Source organism: Aquila chrysaetos, chromosome 2 (assembly GCF_900496995.4).
Source record: "Aquila chrysaetos chrysaetos chromosome 2, bAquChr1.4, whole genome shotgun sequence".
NCBI lineage: Eukaryota > Metazoa > Chordata > Aves > Accipitriformes > Accipitridae > Aquila > Aquila chrysaetos.
The window spans coordinates 68,437,549-68,463,265 of record NC_044005.1 but is presented as its reverse complement, the minus strand read 5'-3'; the positions used below and the strand labels follow the sequence as shown (position 1 = coordinate 68,463,265).

Sequence of the window (25,717 nt, the reverse complement as noted above, 5' to 3'; positions counted from 1 at the left end):
CCCAAACCCTCATAAGAAGGAAAAAGCTAGAGAAATTGTTTGAGTAATCTAATGAATTTATATGCAGAGAAAATACCTGAAATGTTGCCCAGATGTTATTATCTACCATATTATGTATTTAAATAGATGTTCTTCCAATTGTATCGATAATGCTACAGATTTTTAAAATGATAAATATTTATTTCTTAAAACAAAAAATGACTAGAAAAAATGAGAAGAAAGCAATAGGTTAACCGCCTGTAATAGTGCTTTCAGGCAGGGAGATGGAGAAGGAGCCATCCTCTTGTGTTTGTGATAAGGGTCCTGGAGTGGAGGTAACCTTGCGAATCTCAAGTGGGCCTCTGATGGTTCTTTATTCGAGCTGTCATAAAACATTTTGACAGGCCAAGGCCATCCTGGCATACCAACGTGAAATAATGCTGGCCTGGCTTTGAAGACATTGTTAGATGAAAATGGTAGGAGGAAACCAAATATAAATCTGAATTGCTTAACTAAGCTCCTCCATTGTACTTGTATCTTCAAGTGTAGCACTTGAGGTCACAGAGAGTTGAGGGGGACTGAAACAAAATATATGATACTCTATTAAATACAGTGCTTTAAAACCTGCTTTTAAAAAACGGTTACTTGTAAGTTTTTATGTTAAGTGTTTGTTGTAAATTACTTCTTTGAAAATCCAGTCTGGTACCTCAGCACAGAAAAAGGTTGTCTAGATGTTATGGAGAAAAAGGACACCAAACTGGTGTTCACAGCTCTGCGACCAAGCTGGTGACCACAGCACTGGGTTCCATCTCATTCTGTTACCAAACAAATTTAAACACTAAACCTTCAGTCAACAGACGATGAAAAACTAGCTTGGCAAAAAGTGACTTCTATTCAGCGCTATGATTTTTAAAAGACTGTGTATACTGACTGTTCTGACTGATTTGCTGGATAACCAGATTTCTTGAGAGTAAAATGAGGGAAATGAACACCTATAAAGTCTCACCATTTCTGGATCAGCTATTAATCATTAAGCAGCAACTTTCATATTAATTTGTTTACACTTTGACTGAAACAAAAAATGTCACAAATAATGGAGATGAAGAAAGGAATTATTTAGCTAGCATATTCCTTTTGTTTATATACTGACATACAAGAATACATAGTTGATCTTTTCCTTCAAGGACATAATGGGGATTTTAAAAGTGAAAGCAGTAGCTCTTCTGAAGACGTGAAAAGCTTATAATGCATCTGAGAGGCAAATTTCAAATCCATCACTCCCAGAATAGTAACGTTTAAGTAACATTAGATTTTTGATGAATTCTTTAAAATCAGCTGCACTGCAAAGTGCATGATAAATAATTCTTATCCTATTATTATTTTCTACCTTTCTTGAGCAGATTATGAATTGATTGACTAAAGCTGCAGTGATGTTACAGCTTAGTTTAATACTGACTGCATTTAAATGAAATTATTTAGGTAGCAACACACCCAAACTCAGGAAGTATGAACAAATTCCAGCTGGTCTGATTTTTTCAGGGCAGAAAGGTGAAATAGAAACCTTGATCTGATTTTGAGTGGAGCTTTGGCTAGAACTACCCATTTAAAGAGGCGTACATTGAGAAGATGCTGCAAAGTTGTGACTTGTGGCTATTTCATTCTCCAAGTGACATTACATTTTCATAATAGCTCATGATTTTAACATATGTAAAATAAGATAAACCATATTGCTTTCATAAAAAAAAAAATCTGATGGATTTAAACTACAGCTGCAATTATTGGTAGACAGCAAAGGCTACATACAGCATAGCATGGCTAAATGGCAAGTCCTACTGATATGAGAGTTATCAGGTATGAGAGAAGACTGGAAACCCAGACATTGTTCTGTGTCAGAACTTATATTCAGTTTAATTCTATTATGTGATTTTGCAATTTTGCATGCTCAAAATCATTTTGCAACTTAGTTTTACCATACTTCCTGAGTTAAAGACTGATTCTAAAAGAAAGGAAAACATTTTTTTTTCTCATGTCAAAATGAAATTACAACTGAAATGAGGAAGGGCTAAAATAAGAAAGCTTTTTAAACAATATTTTGATAAAACTGAAACTATTCTTGCATAAGCCTTCCTCTCCTCTGAAATTTTCAGTTGTCATTAACCCAAGACAGACGTATTTTATTTAATTTTCCCCGGGTTCTAGCATAAGTTCAGATGGTAGCTGTGATTTTAACGTGAGGCTTTAGGTGCTATTCTTCGCTAGGCAAGTGATTCTAGAACACAGAACAGTAATGAAGTAGCTGACCTTTCTTTTCATATTAAATATACTATTTTTAGGGACATTATGTTTTGTAAATATTGATGCTACCATATTCACAGTAGCAGAAAACAGCTTCATTGTTAGGGTGATGCAGTGACCCACACTTTCTTAATCTGAAGTTTGCCTGAGTTAAAGATCATATAGTCACTTAGCCAAAAGTCTCTCAAATACTGCACCTCAGAGGGATCATTAGGATGGTGTGAAACATGTATTCAAAGCAACCAAAAGAAAAAAAAAAAAAAGCAGAATGAAAACAACAGTATATCATACACATGTATAGAAATAAAACTGTCTGTGTGAGCAATGTTGACTTTAATCTGCATTCCTTTTGTATAGGTCACATTTTTAGAGTGTTTAACTTCCTACTTGCTATTTACACAGCATTTTTTAATTTCTTATGGCTTTGTCTTTCATGGAGCGTTGCTTTAGTATTGTCTACGCTATTGCAGTTGGGAATTTTTGGAAGAGGGGAAAAAAAAGCAAAACACTTACAGTGAAAGTAAAGTTCTTCATCCCCTTCTTGATCAGCTTTACTATAGCCGCAATGCCTGAAAAGAAAGACACCAGTTTTACTCGTAAATAATGATTTACTTCCTCACATCTAAAGTCCTGACAACATCAGTTCTGCAGGCTGGGATTTTCAGGCGCTGAGCACCTAACTCCTGTAGGCCCTTTGAAAGTTTCGGCTATAATTCTCTTGACAGCAGAGTTTTAAATAAATCATGAACAGTTGCAATCAAAAGGCTTTTGTATCAAATACCAGTTGGGACAGGTCCTAAAGAGAAAATTCTAGTTCTGGTGAAAAGCTTCTATGGATAAAACAGAGGATTAAAGAACTTGAAAGTAGAACACTGTTTTACATGAGGTTATTCTTAAACTTACTGCTGTGCCTCTTTTTCTTGAATGTAAAGTCATTTAAAGGCTGATCAGATAAAGTGTCAGACTTCTCCATGTGAGAAAACTGAACAGAAAGATGGACTTTGAGGAGTACAGGTAAAGAACCTGCTAGGGGTTCCTTTTACAGCACATTTACATAGGACGAAAGGAACATCTTGATTTAAGTGTGTCTTGCCAAAGTAAGAGGATAAACTGTATAATTGATAACAGGATTTAAATGAAAATTATCCTTACTAAAAATGACTTCTGTTTCAGGTTTGCAAATTACTATCCCAGATTAGACTATGTCTCAAGAGTTCACAAGAGCAGGGTCAGATGTGCTTATGCCTATGCAAGGTGCAATACCTTCGCCCGATGATGAATCCAAACACCATGAAGACCAAAATGATGGTTCCTGCCACAGCAACCACAGCTATGATAATAACAGGATTCTGTTCACTGGAAACAGCCGTGGCTACAGACGGAGCACAGAGAAGAGATTAGTTTAAAATTATTCCCTACAAAAGAACTGCAAAAAAATAAGCCAACCATCATGAATTGCAGACTGTTAGTTTACCTTTGCCTGAAACCATTACATTGACAAAGTTAGTCTAAATAAGGGCCTCCATTGGAAATTCATCCAAATGCTGGACGAGTTAACGATCATCCACAGGGAATAAAAAGGAGCTATGCTGGAATTGACTTGGCCAAAGTGATGCAGCCATTAGCCAAAAGCCAGCACCAGCACCAGCCACTTCCACTCCATCCTACTGCTGCGCTGCCTTCTGGTTTTGCTCAGTGGTTGACCCCTTCCTAAAAGGGAAGAGCTGGATATCCCTGTAAGGGCGGACAGTAGGAGAATAATCCCTGAAGAGCTCTGCTTCTAGCCTCCCCTCTAAAACTGGTTGATACGACTTTGATGGTACCCCAGGAAATAGTGTCTTAACTATAAGAAGAATGTTTGAGATGAAACACTATCTATTAAGACAGATTTCCTGGTTAGCATATTTCCATCTTTTACTGCTATTAATCATTGTAAATTGCTATTATTACTTATGATTTGTTTCTGTTAGCAATGAAAAGGTGCTTCCACATATACAAAATGGAATTCTCCATGCTTCAGAGATTTACATGCTAAAATATCCACACATTATAGTTCTTTTTATTCAGATATGTCAATGCTATTAATATATGCAAATGTATGCATGTCACATTAACGTAAACTGAGGATGTCAATACTTAGTGTGAGAAACCTCAAGGTTTGTTAAATACATTGCTTGCCTGACATCTAATGAGGGTGGCCATGTACTCAGTTGCATTAAATGAGCACAGCTCTACTGAACTCTGTGGAGCTATGCTGGTTTGTAACAGTGAGGATCTAGCCCAAGGGACTAAGAACAAAGGACGAGACATCAGGCAGTGATGCTGAGCAAGGGACTGTGAAAGTGTGAGTCATCTGGAAGCAGCAGAGAGATAAAAGAGAAAAAAAAAAAAAAAGGAAACCCAACTGATAGCTGATTAACTAAATTGTAGATGGTATGTGAATATAGTTAACTGCTGGTAGTGGTAACTGAACAGGAATGTCTACACGAGGATTTTATGAATTCCACAGAATCAGGTTCCTGTTGCAGACTTCAGAGGTTCCCACAGAAACAAATAAACCAGTCTTTTCTTTGCTCTGTCCTGGGAGAAGTGAGCCAATCAACGTGATTTATTTTGTTTCTGACACTGACCTGTACCAACTGCTTCTCCCCCAAAATAATAAACCCCTTGTTACACTACACAGATATAGAATAATCTGCACTGGGGGGAAGTCCCCCCGTTCCCCCCTTCAGTTTTATTTCCTAAAGAAACTTTGTAATTTTTCTATGTTCTACCTAATCCAGATGAGGAAGATCTCATTATTCATATCAGTCTTTAACTGAAAAGAACAAATGCTTATCTTTGAGTAACTATAACTTTCTGAGATACCCAGGTCAGTAGGACACTACTGCACACCTGCATATATCCCACTTGTGGAACTTTTAGGAAATCAGTGGTCACTATCTCGTGCAAGAGTGTAGGGGCATAAGTAATACAACTCAGTTCCTGTAACATCACCAGGCCATCAAAGCAGACAATCCCAAACAATGTCAAATTCATGTAAAATAAATATAGCATTTCCTAAAACTGTTCCCTTCTCTCATTGAACTTCAGTGCAAACCTCACTTGGAAGTCAAGAAGAGGCAGCATCCTGTCACAATGGCCAGGGTGCGGAGCTGCATCCATCTAACAGTTTGGAAAAACACCCAGCGCAGCCTGTCACCTAATCTAGCAGCCAAGTTGAGTGCATAGAAGTTGACATATGTGAGTGGGTTGCTCTGCATAACTGCCTCACAGATCTTGGGTACTGGCACATTCTGGAAGCAAACTGAGGGTGTTATTTGGGCTCTGGAAAATGGTGGGGACATGGTACACTGGCCAACTGGTAAGATAGGTGGGATGCAATGTATGATTTATTTTTACATCTTTAAGAAAAATAAAAGGTCTGATTGTGGGCATGGTCTTGTATGAATTCAGTGACAGCAGTCTAAGACATCTGCCTCTTTTCAGGTACTCTGTGCTGCTTCTCTCTTCTGTGTGATGAACTCAGTCTGTTAGTGTAAGGGTGAATCAGAACCCAGCTACTGGAATGATCACTGCGGTTGGGCAGAAATAAAGATGCTAGAGTGTTCTTAGAGGAATGATTTTGGGGTGCAGATAATCCTTTCAGGGGGTGCATGGCATGGTTACCTGTCACTGGTGCTGCCACAACGGTGATGGGAGGGAACCCCCAGCAGGACAGGGAAGTCTGCCCTGACCTCTGCTTAAACTGTGCTCACACTCAGAGCGCGAGACAGGGACCTGGTCCTGGGACAGTCAGCTACAGCTGATACCTAATCTGACGTTATGATATTTGCATATCCAAACGAATGAGGCAATGCTTAATTTAGAAGAGTTAAAACCACCTTTTAAATACATAGTTGTAGGGATGGGGGTGGATATCCGAACACTCCAGGGGATTTAAAAAGGCAGATCAGCTGTAAAAGCTGTGCTGCTCCTCCAGCAGCATTTTCTCATGCAAGCAACCTGAAATGTATGATCTCCAGAAAAGAATTCCTGATGAAGTCCACCATGAAAACTTTAATGATAAACTGGATTCATGTAGGCCAAATATTACTTTCTTAAGTATTCTTCTTTATGTCTTCTATAAAAATTTGTAGTAGTGTTATTTCAGATATTAGGAATAAATTTTACATCTGCTTATTACTTCAGCCTCACTTGATTTAAACTGATTCATGGCAAAAGGAAAAAGCAAAGTCTTCTTGATGCCAGGTTGTGCTGAGTCCTTTTACTTTAACAGTGAGAGCTGTAACAAGTGGCAAAATCCCTTCAGTTACAAAAGCACAAGATCATCTTTAGATCACTGGCTAAAAGTCATGTAACATAACTTTTAAATACCTCAGTGAATCAAAAGATAAAATTACCACTTAAGTGATATTTTATGTATTTGTATTTTCTTCCTGAGGGACTTCTGTCTCTAATAACCACCAATGATTTCAACAAAAAAATACAATGATTAAAGTACTTTGATCTGTGGCAAACACAGTATAGAATAGAAATATCCTGCCATTATGAAGCATTTTTACTTCATAATTTTGAAATTTTTACATAAATATGTATGCAATGCCCAACATGTATGATATGTGCAAATACAGGTATAAAATATGTATATTTTACATATCAGATAATATTAATTTAATGGACGTAATTCCTCAAATATTGAAAAGTGGCCATGCAGTTTCTATCACAATTCATAAACTGGAGCATAATACAAAACTCTACTTAATCAACAGCACCAACCAAAAGGTGCCAACCAGTTGAAGTGCTAGGAGAAATTCAGGTAGGCAACATGACTAGCTGACTGTGATGGTCACTATCTATATTGTTACATACATAAATATATGTGTGTGTATATATATTCTTACTATATATATATTCTTAAAATACTTTGACACATTTAAAAGCTGCATTCAAAAATCCACTGGAATAATGAGAAGCCAATGCCCCTAAACTGTAACATAACACTGGTTTACTGCTTGCCTGTACAGTACTTCACTTGAGGTATATTTCCTAAAAATGATGCAGTAAAGGTCTTCCTTCAAAACATTAACAAAAGACTAATTTGATTAGCCTGCAAGTTCTGATAGAACTACAAATAAAATATGAGAAACAAATATTTTTGTGTAAAACCATTCTAGAAGAATTTAATGGAATTTACTATCTTTTTACCAACATTTTAGTTATTTCTGAAAACCATATATGGAAAATTGTGGAAGCTTATCCTTGATGGGAATTATATTCTACAACGTCCTCTCAAGATAATGGAAAAGATACCGCTTTTAAAATTTTCTTTAATGAAAGCACAGGACATTTTACACGGCATGTCAAAACACAAAGCTGGCCTGTGACAAGAGAAAAATCTGCTGTGCATACTGGCCAAGTACGTTGCTGGTTTATTTGCTGTTTTTCATCACCTGAGTCAGAGGGTACATGAGCATGGTCAGTGATGCATTTATTCTAGGATTTCCTAATCTTCCATATGTTGAGCAAACTCCAGTCAAGACTGTTCACCTCTGAAATTGCCTTTGCTAATCTTTGTGGCTACCAGTATGCTTACACTCAGTAGATAAAAATTACTCAGGTAATTAAGGAAATACTGGGGAAACATTTTGTTCCACTAATTTTAAACCACTATGGACAATAAATTAGCTAATTAGCAGAAACTTATGACAGACTTTTAATTTGTTTTCCAGAAATCTACTCAAAATAAGAAATTACTTCTGGCTGTACCTCAGGCTCCCATTCTGCAAAATGGGCATTGTGCTACTGACTCTTTCTAAAGCAGAACTCTATGGATGGAAAGTATGCTATCAGACACAGAGCTAATAACATTAGTAATGACAGTTTATTACTGTTATTATGATAATTACTATTTCAATTATGTCTATTAGATATGTGGTATTATTCATTACTGATAGTTTTCATATTCTTTGTGGAACCAAGGTGGAATCAAGACCTAACTACTGTGTTTTAAGAATACCCACGAATTCTTCAGGCGACACCTGGCTGCAGTTAATAAGATGCAATAGTGTGTGTCTGCACCTTAGGTGATAGGCTGCATAGAGTGCAGTAAGCAGAGATGGCATCCATACCCTTTGAACCTGTAGGCTACGTATTCTCAGCTCCAAATCTGGCTGACCTGCTGTGAGGCAGGTCGACCTGAAGCAAATGACCCAAAATAGAGTCACCAAATTTGGGTCTGCGATAGAGTGGTGAAGCTGCCAGGGACACAGGCAGTTCCCGTGAATGGGCTTACAGCTGCCAGGTCTCAGTGATGGAAGAGTTTCTTTCTGAAGACCCAAAATGTGAAAGATTTTCTCTAAGCATGCATGCACATATCTACATTGCTGAGGAAAAAAGGCATCAGTGTGATTTTTAGACAAATAAAGGCACAAGATTGGTTTCAGCATCAAGGAAAGATCAAGCTCTCCCAAAATGTTATCCCTCTGCTGAGATGTCACAGCCAGATTCTCTGGTGTACTCTACTGAGAGATCTTGTACTTCAGCTTCATACTTTCCATTGTGAGTGTTTTTGAGAGGTTGTTTCTTCTTTACACATCTTACAACTTAGTACATGAGCCTTGAAGAAACCTAGTGTCTTTGAGACCTCTGTTTCTTTACTAAATCAAGTTGAAACTAGCCAAAGAACTCAAAAGGCACTAAAGATGGATATACAGCTTAACCAAGACACACACATAAACCAAATTATAAAGAGTTTTCTCAGGAAATTGAACAGGGAAAAAAATGACCTGGAGAACCCTCTGTGGGCTGAAATCTCCTCTTCCCTCCTCTCCCCAGTTACAGAAGAATCTAGCAGAGTTACTCAGCTCATCACTACTCACTTCTCTTGGAGGAGGAAAGAGGTTTGTATTTGAATGAAAAAAAACTATTTTTCTTTGCGTTAGAAGGACATCAGAGGAGAAGAACCTGATATGTTACAAATCTTCTCCAGCTAATTATAAAAGTGTAATTTGTAGCTCTATGGTAAAACAACTAATTGAAGCTCGTCCTTCAAAATACAGTGACAAAAATCCACCTTCATGTAGAACTTCATTCTTTCTAGTTTTAATAATATTACCTATGAGTCTTTCCTTTCTTGCTTTACTTACTACTTCTATTGAGAGTATTAATTTAGTATAAATCTAATTGTTTACCTGTGGCTTCTTCTAGTGTGGCAACATCCAGTCTGGGGCTGTAATTTCCATAACCAGCAGCAGTAAAAGCACGAATTTGGAAAACATACACTGTTCCCGGCTTTAGGTTATTAATAGAAGCTGAAGTGGACTTGGTTTTCACTGTTGAATAGGTCCTCTCCCTTTGATCCTGGAAACAATAAGACAAAAGATTAAATGACATTTACAGGTCAGATTTTATCATAGTTGCACATCAGCAACTGACTGCCAGCCTGGGTAGTTTATTTCAATTTGTCGAACGCTTTTTTCCCTAACATAAAAAATAAAGCATACTCTGTGGAGTACTACAAAACACTGTCAATGCAATGAGGAGCTCTAAGTGTAACATAAAATTCAAATGGGATGCTCATGTTGTTACTCATAAAACATCCAGACATAAAATGATTGCTTCTTTGGCTTTGATTACATTTTATGAAATTTTGATGAGAAAATAGCTTGACCGCAGCTTTCCAGGTGGATCTGTGGGGTCTAAACAGTTCAAGGACAGGGAAATCTGTTCTTTCATGGTAAGAACACCATTCCTTTTTACCTTCCAATACCTTTAAAACCTTCATGGTAAGAACACCCTCCCTTTTTACCTTCCAATACCTTTAAAAAATCCAATACTGCCAATGTATAACTGGCTGGATTTTGCACCAAATTCTGAGGTCCTTAACTCAGTTTTCACTTAGCATTTTATCTCCAGCGTTTAGTCTTTTCTCAGGTTTTGACTCTATGACATCAAGAAGAACCCAGGGAAAGAAGCTCAGTATGACACCTCTCAAATTTGAAGCTGTAAGATTGCAAACCCTATGAGTAATAACTCACTTTCAACCACTACAAAAGCTGTATCACAGATCATTACAGTATTCAAAAAGCTCTACTTATTCATCACATTTACTGATCCAGATTATCTTTCAGCATAGATATGTGCAGCCCTGTTGATTTTCAGTGGCAGATGCAACCCTGATTTGAAGGGCAGAAGAGATGAATTAACCAACCATTTGAACGCGCCACATGACCAGAGAAGCATGAGCCGTACGAGGCAGTGCTAATGAGACGGATACAGAGGGAAGGAATAAATCTGTAACTCATTTCAATAGTATTTCACCAGCTAAAAATGATGGAGAACCTTCCCCCTTGCAGTCAGTAAAGCAGCAAAGGCTTTTGCTGAGATAGAGGGTTAAATACAACATACATGATTTCTTTTCTGAGATTCAGTAATCGCTTCTCCTGGGTCTCGCCCAGTCTGCCATTTGAGCAAGCCCGCCGGCTCGGCTAGCAACAATTTTTCATATCTCCTCCAAGAGGGTTTAAATCATCTGTAAGTGAGGACCGTGGTGGAATGTATGTTGGTATGTGAGAAAGAACAGGAATGCTTGGGAGATGAGAAACAAGTGTAAAGAAACATAAACAGTCAGGTTCGGGACTGTAAGCCACAGTGGAATTTCAGAGTTTGGGTTTTGATGCATAAATGAGGCTTATTTGAATTGCCAACAGTTCTTGCATTCAAAATAAGTAAGTAACAAAGAAATTAAAATAACCTGCACCAGAAATCTCACAGGACAGGCTTACTTGGGAGATTTCAGGCAGTTTCCATTCCAGCTCTAGCCAGAAGTGAGAGGTGAAAAAAAACACTTATCAGAATATTTCAGAACCACAAAAATGTTTGATTTAATTTGGCTCTGAAAGGAGCTGAAAGTTTAGATCTTTTTTTTGTTTTTTTTCTTTTAAACTAATGGAACAAAACTTAAACTGCCTCTGTCGTTCTGAGCAAGAAGCTTATGAAGTACTTTTCAAGCTGAACTGCATTATTTTGGAAGGAAGACAAGCATTTAAGCATTTGTGTTAATATTGTCTCACTGAATTAAAGGTATATAGTCCAGTTTCTCTGTGACTGTTCGTAGGATGAGCTTCTTACTCTCTTTTATTTCACACTAATAAGTATAATACTGGTAGGTTTCCCTCCTTTACAAAAGACCTTTAACATCAGTTCTTGCCTTTGCAAACATAGGAAACTGGCAATTAATTTCTGCTGCTTATTTAAAGTAACATGAATATATAGGGAAAATAATAAAAGCCGCATTCTAAAAGCTATCATTATATGAAAAGTCTAGTATCTTGATCATTTTTCTGTCATTTTCCACCACCTAATTAAATAAATTAGTTTATTTTAACAGGTTAGAAAGTACTCCGCAGATTAAAACCCAAGTTTTAATTCGTAGTTTGTTTTTTTAAGGGTTTTTTTTGTGCAGAGAACAGTTTTGCCTTTGGTAAATATGTAAACTTTTTTTTTTTTAATGTATGGGTTTATTTGTGTGTGTTTGCACACAGATATGCTTGAGGAATAAAAATTACCTGCTAAAATTAGTAAAATATCTTTAAAAAATTGTTTAGCTATCTGTACATATCTGATAAATTTTGTTATGTCATTAAAGTGAACAACTTAAACTGGGAGTTAGCATCAACAAATAAACATGTTATACCCTTCCCAGATCATATAAAGATCTTTTGATAAGTATATTTGTGTAATTCAGCACTGAAAATCAGATGTGACACTTGATATTATATCCAATCTGGTCTGAATTTACCTAATTCTATGTTACCCAGTAAGCTGACTTGCTCTTTTTGATACAGAGGTACTATTACCTTGTTTGCAGAGATGAAATGTCTTCACAAATGATCACAAAGGAGCTCCTTTGTTCATTTCTTTGCATTTTAATTCTTTCTTTTTTCTCCCAGCATGTTTTATAAAAATTAGGAATACGTGACGTGTTGCAGTAAATTTCCCAGGGAATCTGGAGGAGTCACACTTGGTCTGGGTCCCATGACAAATATATAGCTGCACAACGTGCCTTCACTCTGCTTTCATCCAGCTTACGGTTGCATGTGGCCCTGCTTATATGCTTGTCAGAATTTTTTTATTCTGGAGTACTTCAAAGTTATCATGAATGTAGGCCTAGACATGCTGAAATGAATGGCAAAACTCGGACTGACATCAATAAGACTGCAATTTCGCTCTACCAGAAACAGAGATCACTTCATCTACTATTGAAAAGCAGCCCTCAATTCATTATTGTGTTGAGAGAACAAGTGAAAAATAAATTCCACAATGCTGGGACTTTTTAAAAGGACAAATAAGGAATATTTATCAGCTGAAACTGTAGGAAGTGCTTTGGAAGTTTTCAGACATCGAGTTGAAGCTGGCCAGCTCATACGGAAATACCAAATGCAGTCAAAAGTTGTATTATTTGATATATCATCTCAAGACTGGAATTACAGTGACACTGAAGGAAATGAAACAAGCTTTAAACACAATGTAGAAGAGACAGGAAAATGACAACTATCATGGTAAAATATCCAAGTCCAACTTAACAATAAAAAAAAAGTGGAAAAAAAGGCAGATTTAAAGCGGATATTTCATTTTTAGAATACCAAAATACAATATAGGAGACATAGGATAGCAATAATAATTGCAGTAATTTGCTAGTTATTAAAATGAGCAAAATCACTGTGACTTGGAAGAGACAGGATAGTTGATAGCTGATGGCGTTAACATTGTTCCGCAACACAGCAAGCGAACATGAAGCAAACAGAACATTGTTGAACATTACAGATAATCTTAGCACTTACTTTCTCATAATACTTGATTTCATATTCAGTAATGACTCCGTTGGGATGTTCTGGTTCCTGCCAGGAAAGCTCCACGCTCCTCTGCAGCACTCTCTCTTTCATTACTCCACTAACTTGCGAGGGAGCTGTTTGGACAAGATGTGTCAATAAATAAAAAGCAAATTTGTTGGATGCCTAAAATCAAATGTCATTACTGATCCACCCCATGCTGAGCCACTTTCATTAAGGTAAAAGAAAGCACCTTTTCATAGCTCACAATTCAAAGTTAATGAATATTCAAGCAGGACCCTATTACTGTTCATAAACTTAGAATGGAAATCGAATTAAAGTGCAAACAGCAAAAAGTGGCATTGTTCAAGTTAGTGCAAAACTGAGATTGATGGGATAGGAATAATAATTAAGTAAATTAATTCTGATTAAGATAGCAAAGTAGATTTTTAGATTGATGTGTAGTAAATTAAGAGTCTAAATATTTATTGCACATGTTTCTGAAATGCGCATAAAAAGAAAAATAATGTTTTAGAAACAAAATCACATTTTAGGCTGATTTCATATAACCGATTCCAATTCTGCTTAAAAAATAATCTGTCACACTATCTGATTACGACATGACTGGGTGATGAAAACAGCTTTGTTAAGAGACTAAACCCCCTCTTTCTCATTAGTTGAAACCTTTCCAGGATATCCGTTCTTTAGAGCTGAACTTTCCATATTTGGTCTTGGCATTTTTTGTAAAGTGTGAGACAATTTAAGAAGTAGATCTTATGAAATAAAGGGGACACTGTCTTCCTCCACCTCACTCTACAGAGACATACATACATGCACACTTGCATGCATGCACACATACACACAGATTTTCCTAATAAACATCACCCACAAACAAGCACCTTTTGAAATTAAAAAAAACCCAACCCAACAATGTACAAGCATTATAGGGCCATTGACTCTTATTTTAAAATGTTTAAGAGAGAATGTAATAAAATATGAGACACTGGAAAAGTAACTTGCTTTATCAGCTTATCTCATGTTTAACAAAAGAGAAAGACGGTAGATTTTCTGCTGATGTGCAGTTCCAAAGGAGGCCAAACATCACACTTTTCCTCAAACATACATACTGCCTATAGGAATGTAGCGCAGAAGTCCTGTAAAACCATAGCTCTTTAAAAAACAACTATGGCATTGGAACCATACAGAACTTGATCTTGTTCTCTTTCAATTCAATGGAAATAATTGAAGGGTGTAACACTGCTCATGCAAAAGATAAATAAAGAAAGGACCTGATCCTCAGCCCCCTGCAGTTAAAAGCAAAATGGCATTTATGTGTACAGGAACTGGGTCATATTTGGAGAGCAGATTCAGACACAGGAAAAGAAATTAAAACTAGAGATAAATTTATTTCTATCTTTTTAAAGTACAGAATCTAGTACTGATTCTATGCTTGTTTGTTTGAACAAAAATTCTGAAAATTTTAAATCTTTTTCTAGGCAAAAAAAGAGAACAATCTTATTTCAGAACTGTATATGAAGCTTTCACTATGTAAAATGATGTACAGTCTTCAGATAAAACCAGATTCTTATCCCATGCAATAAGCAGGTGAACTTCACTTTTTTTATTTAATTTAAAGAACATAGAAATAAAACATCTAGAATGTGCTCTCCTGTAGCATTAAGGAAAAAAATCTAATGATAAAGTAAAAATATCTACAGCACAATCAAGACAATAATCATCTAAAAACCTTAAAATTTCATTGTTAACTTCTTATTTTAATTGTGAAGTTGCTAGCCTTTTTTATTGTAACATGTATATTCGTGTAGGTTTTTAAATTAAATTTATTTACATTTCATTTGAGGCTCCAAGAATCCATGAAAATTAAGGATTGAAGCCATGCATAATAATTTTCATCATGAACTATTATGTTGTATATAACCAATATAATCAAAGTTGAAGACCTCTTAATGTAGGCTGCCTAGCTGATAAAATCATAAAATCGTACCATGCAAACACCATGGATTGATACACCATTCCAAAGCCAGGATCACTGTCTTTCACTCTTCTAGCATTCTCTTTCTAAAAGCTTAGAGCATTTTCACTCTCTAATTAGTGAGATATATTCTTTTTTGTAGCTAAGAGTCTGGAATGCAGCAAACTAATTTACTCTGTCTAGTTTTCTTTGCCGTGATTAACTAGTTGTCTTCTTTGTCTAAATGAGTACCACAGCATACTGGCTGAATTTCAGCGAGGTCATTATATTTCATGTATAATGTTCTATCTCATCCAGATAAATGTTTTCAAATTGCTTATTTTACATTTTTAGATGTCCAAAATTGTTAATGTTCATACTTATCATGAAACAATTTTATATTACCTAGGTCACTGGAGTTTGTTCTCAACATTGGCTGCCTTTTGTTTTAGCTTATCAAATTTTTGCATTCCGTTGGTCATAGCATTCATTTTTTTAAAGCAGTGAAGCAAAATGAACTCACATCCTCTGGTATTAGTTAACTCTGCATATGTGGGGAAGCAATAGCAATGCAGAGAAGGAGGAACAGAGAAGGGGGAAGATTTTAATCGGGAAATTAAATACACTATATAAGATTCCTACTTAACATCTGTACAAAGTATACCACAAACAGGCATATTCCATTCTTAAGGAATTTCCATTCAAAACAAAATCTCAGTGATTTATCAGCATTGCAAGACAGCATTCAAAACTCTTAAATAAATGCACTCTAAAATATATTTCTTGTCAATTAATATTCTTTTCATTCAAGAATGGTCAGATTAAAAGCTGGTTTTGGTTTGGGTTTTTTTTTTCATTGTGTTTTGGCTTCCCCCCTCCCCCAACTAAAAACATGCTACTTTTCATTGGTGGAAGAACCACATGAGGAAGAAGAGAAAGTCCAACCCTGCAGACTGTATACGTTGGTAGCTCTGAAGACAATGATGTTGTATATAATTCTCATAACACCTGATATTCCTAAAATGCAGTAAGTTACCTAAGATTATTTTGTGTCCCCGCATTTGTTGGGGGAAGAAGGGAATCATCAAATTGGTGGAAGCCAGAGTATCCTCCTCTGGCAAGGTACACCAGTCTGTTGTTACTGCAAGAAAATCTCTGTGAACTAGAGCAATCACGTAAGCCAATCTATTGATGTGAGAGGCTAGATGTATATGCTATCTTTATCCTGCCTTTTGGGTTGCATTTCTTGATCTGTGCTTAATAAGGGTATACAGGTCAGAAGCATTTTGTTCTTTATTCTAGTATAATAATTTCCTCCGTATTCTCACTGTGCCTTTCTTACAGACTGTTTTGTATTCATGTTTTATTTGTTCTGGCTGCCTCACACTTCCTTTTAAACCTTTAGCCCACTTCTCTTTGCCTATCCATGTTAATTAATTAACAACCTATTTATGGTTTTGAAACAACTATGTTTGAGGAAGCTTGAAAATGTGTTAAATCATACAATTCATCCCTAAATACAAGATAAAATATGGTATTAAAACACACACACAAAAAGAAGCCAGAATTAAAAATACCATTTTTGTTCCCATTGCTAGCTTAGTAGTAGTAGTAGTAATAATAATAATAATAATAATAATAATAATAATAATACCCCACAACTATTTCAGGTATTTTTTTCTTTTAGTAGTCTAGTTCTTGCCACTGCATCCAAGCAAAGTTGTTCATGATAAAGACACTTCTTAACAGCATTTCTAGACAACTATACTTAGTTGTCCTGAATGACTTGAGCATGCATAATCCCTGCTGTATCACTTCAGGTTACAAAGAAGCATCACTTGCCAAAATCATTATTTCCATAATATATTACACTGGGGGATACAGGCTGTTCAAAACACCATTTGCTATCAACTTTCTTTCTGATATACCTCATCTCTTCTTTTTCTCCTTCCTGCTGACACAACATCCAATGCATCAAACACACACAGCCTCTCAGGGCTAACAGGCAGATGTACCTACACATGCTGCATAAGAAAGTACTTCGAGAATGACAGGCCCTCAGCACACTCATTCACCTTTTTTAAATGCTTCAAATATACCATTCAGCAAAAGGAAAAATTGATTTTCACCAGGTTTCAACATCACAGCCACAGAGAAATATAACTCTGCTGGGCTTTACTGATAAAGCCTTCAAGTTATATAGATTTCAAGCTGGTCATCATTTTCAGATCAAGTTAGAGAAAAAGTTAAAACTGAGGTGTCAAAAAGAGCAGGATATTCCAAGGAAATATTCTGTTCCAGAGAGAATACTGCATCTGGTAGACTGATGTGTTACATCCATACTGCTAAGCCAAGCATATGGTATATTATTAATATGTGCAAATATTTAGGTATAGAAAACTGGGGTGATTGTTTTGGAAGGCATTGCATTTAGTTCCAGACTCCTCTGAAAATATTATAATATAGTATTACTCATGCCTTTAATCTCTATCCTTAGCTGCTCTCTGGTTCTCATGCCTAACATTTCCCTTGATTCACAGTGTACACTTTCCAAAAGACAAAGTGAGATGCAAAATTAAATCTTTTGCACTTTGTATCAGAAAAAAAAAACTCCAAAAAACCCATACAAAATACTAAACCAAAACAATAAAAACTGAAAAATGAAAACAGGTGAAGCTGGACTTTCACATATAAGAGGAACTAGGCATAATGCACGAATTGCTAGCAAAAAATCAGCTACTATGTTTTTTCTACTGAAAAAACATAACTCGGCAAAAGAAACATACCTAGCCATTTCTTTGAGATTTCCTGAAGTCCTGCATCTTGAATGTGTCTCAATTCCATCAACAGCATCAGTCATGGAGACTTTTAATTTGATACTTTTTAAAAAAATGTCTCTAGAAGCAGCAGCCCGGGTGTTTAGTAGTTCACGTGTATAAAACAAACTATTAAAAATCCTCAGAAGTAAGGGTTTCCATTCTGTAGTCCCACTTCATGCAGAAAGTTTCACAAATGAACATGAGTAAATGCTCCCAGTGCAGGACCAAACCCTGTATTAACAAATGCTACCAAATCCACGTTTGCAACTCCAGCTTCATGATTTGTTATACAAAGACTAATGAATGAATGGGCTATCAGACTTCCTTAACCATTTTTTTGTATTTCTTTATCTTATAATAGCAATAATGTGTTTAAGGATATCTGAGCTTCGTCTTGTACTTGCTGAAATCAACAGTAACACTTTCATTTTCATAGCACGGGACCCTTACAGCCTTTCCCAAAGGACAAAAACTCTTGGCTTTTGGCCTCTTTCCTTTTCATACCATGAAGATATGCAGCAATTGCTCAAAACCACTGGCTTTTCATACAGCAGCAAAGACATCAATTTTTACATCCCTGTAAAACTGTATCTTAGGGCCCAATGTAAGTTTTACATTACATGAAGCATTAATACCATTTTTCTACAACAGTGTTCTACAGCAGTTGGGGCCTGTTTTGAGTATTCAGCCTGAAGGGGACATTGCTAACAGACGCAAACCATGGAAAAACAGAGATATTGGCATCCCAGTGGTTATAACCTATCTATTATTTCTTTTTAAAATGTCTTCGCTGTCTCCTTTCTTGGCAGAAATCTTTAGATAACAGAGTTGCTTTGACTCTACATCTATTTTAAGTGCGACTGGAATCTGGCGTCTTACCAACAACAAATGCAAAATGAACCCATGTATATATGAAAATAGTAGCAGAAAATATACTGTTGTTAGCTCTTAAACGGTTGTTCAGGAAGAGAATACAAAAGTCCCTATATTCTATTAACAGTCCTGCCCCAAGATTACCCAAATGGCACCCTTCTGCACTGGCTTGCATACTAATTTGCTCCCAAGAGAAAGCATGTAAATGAAGTCATAACCTGGCCTCCCACCATGCTCTGGTTTGCTCTGAAGGGAAACTTAGGCATCAGAATTACCAAAATTACTAAATAAGAGTGGTAGGCAAACAGATTATACACCCTGAGGAACTGCAGCTACCGCTGTGAGGGGCCTGGGGTAAGCATGTGGCACCACACTGGGTTTTATGCTGGTCTGATGCAGCGTGCCTCAGCATACCTGCCCTCGCTCGCTTCTGAGGAGCTGTCTGATGTACATAGATGACGCTGGAAACAAAACCTTGACAAGGGTTTGTAGGTATGGGGCAAATTTTAAGACTTTACTGTGTAGATATTTCCCTTATTTGTTTATTCTGTTTCCTATAAGGATATAAAGGCTTTGTGTGAAAAAGAATTAGATATAAAGTTATATATATGTAAATAAATCTCTATCAATTGTTTATTATATTTATTATAATATTAAAATTATTACAAATTTCAGAGCACCATAATACGGTCGTGCTACTCAAGCCATGACAGAAAGCTGCCACAGCTTGTCCTTTGAATGCTTGGGAAAAAATGCCTACATTTCTCTTCATGTTTACGCTAATATGTACAATAATTTTCATGGCATTTTATATGACGGTTCATGAAAAAAAGATAACAGAAAAGAATACGATAGCTCTTAAACTGAACATTATTAAATGGATAGATGGAAATTCCTAAGATTTTCTTTTTTGTTACAGTGTATTTCTCTCCCCTCAGTTAAGTCTCCACATGACAAAGCAGCCCATGATAAAAGGTTATTGAGTACCACTGTATTATGCCATTAGTACCCATTGCTTTGGATCAATGACAGAGAAATTCCCCACTGTGTTTACAAGCTGCAGCATTCAAAAAGAGACCCAAATAAATCAGATATTTTACACTAACAATATCCTACAGAGAAGCCATTTTAACTTCCTCTCTGACACACTTTACTTTCCGGCTCATAAATATAACACAGTGTGCTTACAATGCTCTGTAAGCCATGAGCAGAGGCACACACAGCTCTCTGGGCCACTTGGGGATGTCCTGAGTACATGTAACAGGCAATGAAGTTAAGTAATACTGGACTGCATTACTCCATTACATTTTTTGCCATTGCTTTTGTGGTTGAGAAACTCTCAAATTACCTGCTGATTTACAGAGAGGTTCAGAAGCAGTAGTTACCTGAATACTTTTGCAAATCAATTAATAAATGTAAGTCAAAAAACGAGGGAAAACAATAAATACATTCCGATCTCCCCCAATATTATTAGCAAAGTTCAAAGAAAGCTTACGCTCAAATCGTGTTCTTACCAAATATGTAGTGATTTACTAATTGTCCCTATCTGTTCCTTATCTGATGCATTTAAAATAGTTAATGGTTTGGTAATTCCTTCAGCAAGCTCAAAACTCACCAGCTGGATCAGTTTTATATGTTGTCTACTCTCGCAAAATTCTGGGGAGGGAAATGAATAAAAAGAGAGAAAAAGAACTTACCAGAAAGAAATGAAACAGTTTACAAAGATCAGGGCTGACAGTTTGTCTATCACGTTTTGGTTTTTTTTTTTTTGGTCAGAGTCTACATCTAGACCCATTCTATGAACTCCCCTGTTTCTCCTGCCTGACATTTGGTACAAATATTATTGTCATGTCTGTATCCCATTTCTTCCAAAACTGGTGACTTGGGCATCAATCAGTGCTGAACGGATGCTGAGTTGCGTAACAAGTGACAACATCGACTCCCAAGGTATCCACAACTCTTGCTTTGTGAATAAGTTTTGACATGTCAGGCACAAACCTGATTATTACAAATGTGTCAGAGTAACAAACCAGCCTTACAAATAACAGAGAGGGGCTTTTGTTCTCCTGAAGCATTTGTTTTCCTTTGCAGAAGAAATATTTCTATGTTAATTAGATTTTTCTTTTGTCCTGCCTTCTTTTGCGATTCATCTTTCAAAACTCTTTTTTTTTTTTTAGCAGAAACATCTGCCACCAGCCTTGCAGTAAATCCTTGGCACACAGGTATTATTCTTCATTAAAGAAAACAAAACACCACAAAACTCCCCAAAGATGAGGATACTCTTTTCCCTGGTGGGCTACTCAGACACATTATGTTCTCCTTCTGTCTCCAGTCATCTCTGCTGGCAAGTGTCAATTACAGACACAGGTTTTAGGGAACGGAAGGATAAAGCACAATTTACAAACACTTTCCTCTGGAAGCAGACAGGTGTAATGACTGAGACTGTTTGCTGTAATTGAATTTCATGCTGTCATCTATTCAGTCACAAAAAGATGTCAGCTTCAAGGATGCTACTCATGGGGGGGGGGGGGGAACCAAACCAAAACCCCTTAATACATTCTCATTGCTACTGTATAGCTAATATTGCCACCCTAGTTTGACTTCTTTGAAGTTGCTTTTGCTGGAGAGTTTGAGGTGAATAGAATGTGGCTTTGGAGGCCTATGGACTAGTACGATTATGTTTACTTAGTGTATGATGTCCAAGACACAACTGAATGAATTCCAGCCCCATAACAAAGCATTTTGTTTCAGACATAGCCAACCAAAATCTGGAAACAAAGTGTCATGCCAAAAAAATAAAAACAGTTGATCAAATATTAACAGAAAAGCATATAAATATTCTATAAAGATGTCAGCACAAAACAATAATTATCACTGTGCCAGAGGTTTGATCAAACTGACGTTTTCAAAGACATAATTGTTCAGTGGGGAAAAAAAATATTACTCTACTAACATTCCTAAAATGTGTACAACTTCTGTTCCAGCCTTCCAAATTCCTGTGAAATGCATTATAATGGCGCTGCTAACGACGGGCATATTTCTGAAAGCAGCATGGGTGGTATTCACAGGGAACGTAGGAAGAATTCCTTGCAAAAATGACTTGCATTTTCTTCTCATGTTATGAGCATGTACTTCTTCTCCCACAGAGCATTAAATCTCTATAATTTAAGGAGATAGATAAATATCTGTCTAGGAATCTCTGCTACAGTGATAAATACAGAAGTAACAAGCCTGAAGTTAGTGACTATGCACAGGAGTGAAAGTCATGGCCATGAGAGGAAGGTCAGGCACAGCAGTCAGCCTACGACTCCCTCGGTCAGGGCCTGCGGAAGAAGCAGTTTCACTGACCAGAGTGAAGTCACCACTGTGGAGAACTGCCACGGACATAAATACAATATTCAAAATTTCCCTTGAAGTATAAAAATTCATGTACATTCCAACAACCGAGAAAAAATCCATTTGATACAATGTTGATTGTCCCAAATGAAATAATTTTGGAAGTATGCACGAACCGTTCAAAAAATACTGTCATGCAAAAGCAGGAGGAAAACCTCTTATCTTAGGGGGAACGTATTTTTTAAAGTGAAGCTAGTTGATTGATTTGAATATACAATATAAATTAACGTCTGCCTATTAAACAGCAATAATTACTTTAGAGATAAAGCACATATTTACTTAACAATAAAATGGACAAAATTTGTATGAAAATATCTTCAGTTTGTTTATATTTTCTCTTTTTTGTAACTAACAGTATTAAAACTTGTAACCGGAATAACACATTTCTAGGACTTATGCAACTATATATGATAAATTGGCATGATTTTTAAAAAATGTAACCCTACCATCTATAACACAAACAGTAAACTCTAAACATAATTTCCAAAAGACCTTAAATATTCTTGACTTTGAGTAGACATTGGTTTCTAAATCTCCTTACTGCTTAAAATAACCTTTGATTTGGGGGGACTTTTTTTGGTTATTTGAGAACATGCTATGGTTCAACGCTTCTCCAGCTTCTGCTCACTGGAAAACTTTGCACAAAGACTTGTCTGATGCAGAAACTTATTAAACTGGAAAGACATCAATCATTTAATGCAAGAATTTACTACGTGGTTTTAAAGGCTGTACAGAATCATCATCTTCTTACAGACTTTCTAGTGGCTTCACTTCCCTGAATGCTATGAGGCTTTAAGGGAAACCCAAGTTCTATATTCAAAGGTTAACTTCTTGGAGATTTAGATTACGAAAATGTCAGTTGCACAAATTATAAACCCATTTAGCTTTCTGATTAGTTCCACTTTTAGCATATCATTTAGGGTTCAATTCTGACCTCTCATCAATTATATTTTAGTTTAGCTGCATTGATTTTATCTAAGTTATCCTTGCTTTATACCAATGGAAATAAGATCAGTATCAGGTCCTAAGGGTAAAGTAATTAAAGATGTTATTACCCCAACTGATTATGCAATGTAGCTACATCATTAATTGATTACAACGTTTTTTAACAAAAATATTAAATTTCTTTGCCAATTTTACAGAGATAGGTTTTTACTCTTTTATTTCAGAAACAGTTCTGGATGGGATCCAGACAATCTAACTTAGGCACCTGGGTGCACCTACCCTGTAGGCAACTACAGCTCTCCTAAATTACGTGCTTAAGCTCCCCCAAATAGCTTTTCTCCTTGTGACAGAGAGGTAAGTGCACTGCAAGATCCAGAAAGAGATCCTGACTGTTTAAACTGAGACCCCTAAATTTGAAAACATCTTCATTTTAAGGCCTTTGAAAAACTTTCTCCACTGGATACAGAATGAATTTAGGCACTGATTTTAGGAGCAACAGATGACCTGGTACACCAAATAAACCCGACACATAACATTTACGTACTTTTTAGATGACGTAGACCCCATCTTCCTCACACACTATCTAGAATTTCTTCCTATCTCCTAAATTTTCCTTGTGAATTTAAGGAGGTGTATTCCTTGATCCTTAAAGCACCTTAAGGTAATTAGTCTGGAGTCTGCTCTGACTTACCTCTCATGCAAATCTTGTAGGATCCAGGTTTCTACTTACAATAGCATAAGTCTAATTCTTGATGACCTTAGAGGTATTTTAGCAAGCTGCTAGCTAAATATTGTAACTACTTACATAACTTCAATTTCACAATTGCAGGGAATCAATTTAATGCAGAAGATATTGCTAAGTAGAATTGAAGTGTGAACTAAAAGTTTTATAAGAAAAAAAGAGCACAGAACAACAAAACCAGAACAACAGCTTCTGGGTCTGATTCTTTTTCAATTTTTAATGATGTGAATAACTAGCGGCTACGCTGACTCCTTTCATCCTGGATGTTGAACTTTAATCAATATCCAGGATGAAGGAGATGAAAATGGAGCTCTTTGCAGTAACAGAAAACCATGCAACGTTTAGTCAGAAAGGTTAAACTTAAAAAAAAGATACAAAGCAGGTTCTGTTTTATTGCAGAATTACTCAATATATTGGAAAAATAAGCAAAATTGCATAAGCATCCTTGAATAGTTTATTATGGTTCTATTTATCCTAAATAATAAACTTGAGATCTGATTCCCCATTCCCTCACTCATAGTGAAGGTATTGGGAGAGTGCAGGGTTGCTCTCTCTTTCAGACTGCATGCAACATATGCTGTCCTGTTAAATAAAAGTATGGAAAAATGGTGTCTACACATCTTACCAGTCCTTCCAGGTTGTAAAGGATACAGCAAAAAGACAGTAAAACTGGCATGTCACAAAAGAAATTAAACTTGACTCAGAACCACAGCACTACCCTGTGTTTTAAAGAAAATTACTATTTTCCTACACTGACTGTATAGATCATTTTTCAATTACTATTTTTCTTTGAGAGGCTGCAAGTCTACAGTAGAAATTATTGCTACCTACATGTATATATAGCACAAAAGTTGTATTCACCACCAACATCAAAAGACTTAAATTTAGTGATTCCAAGGCACATCACCAGTAGAGGAACTCAATTTACATGAGTGAGCAGAGTGTACAATATGGTTCGTATTTAGATTAGCCAAACAATATGACATCATTTAGACCAACAGTGTATTAAATACCAGAATGTGCAAGGTTGCATAGTACGTAAACAGAAACAGAAATAGGACTATATTCTCTGAATATCAGTCTATTGCCTTATTCATTTGAAAAAGCTCCAGTGTAATTATTTATACTCATGAATATATTATAATACACATATTAAGATGGATATACATCAGAATCATGAACATCTATAGCTTCTTTCCTTAATGAATATGATCTCAGCACTGCTTACTCTATGAAATGAAAAAAAATAAATTATTGGTACTGGAATTTCCCGTGATAATAAATATACTGAATGTTCATTACTCTCCCTTAAATGTGCATATAAAACCCCTGCCTTAGAAAATAAATATGCTAAAACACTTAGAAACTCCTCTCATGATCATTCAATGATAAAAATACTCAATCTACTCATTAACTAGATATGAGTTTCTGTAGCTCTTTATGTGAGCCCCACAGAAAAAGGTGGAATAGTAGAGAAGTTACCTAACTAATCAAAGCTATACTGTGCACATGCTCAAGGATAATAAAAAAAGCAAAAAAATTTTCCCCTTTGTTCTGATTAGCTAACAGTGGTTGAATTAGTCATAAAATAAAGCTGGATAAGGGCATGTCTTATTTTAAATCTCTCCTTGAAGGTTTTTTTCTTTTTTTAACCTTGTAATTTCTCTAATCCAAACTAAATTAAAGGATATACGCATATAAAGTCAAATAATATAAAGACTCATGGCACTTTTATAATAACATCCGTATCCCACAGGAACCAATCAGAACTTCATACATGCAGTATGTGTGCAGATTAGATAGGATAGATACCTTCAAATGGAAATGATTGCAAACTGATTTTAGAGTGGAGCACCTAACAGGC

The 25,717-nt window shown here is 36.2% G+C and overlaps 1 protein-coding gene across 6 annotated transcripts in view; it reads right to left on the bottom strand.

Moving 5' to 3' along the window:
* Nucleotides 1–25,717, bottom strand: part of EPHA7 (EPH receptor A7) — a 163,059-nt gene that overhangs the window by 29,404 nt on the left and 107,938 nt on the right. For all 6 annotated transcript variants that reach the window (XM_029998101.2, XM_029998138.2, XM_029998110.1 and 3 more), the window contains exons 6-9: nt 13,119–13,243; nt 9,468–9,636; nt 3,538–3,646; nt 2,788–2,843 (exon numbers count right to left, since the gene is read on the bottom strand). In XM_029998101.2, coding sequence (XP_029853961.1) covers nt 2,788–2,843; nt 3,538–3,646; nt 9,468–9,636; nt 13,119–13,243 — 459 coding nt within the window. The remainder of the gene's footprint in view (nt 1–2,787; nt 2,844–3,537; nt 3,647–9,467; nt 9,637–13,118; nt 13,244–25,717) is intronic.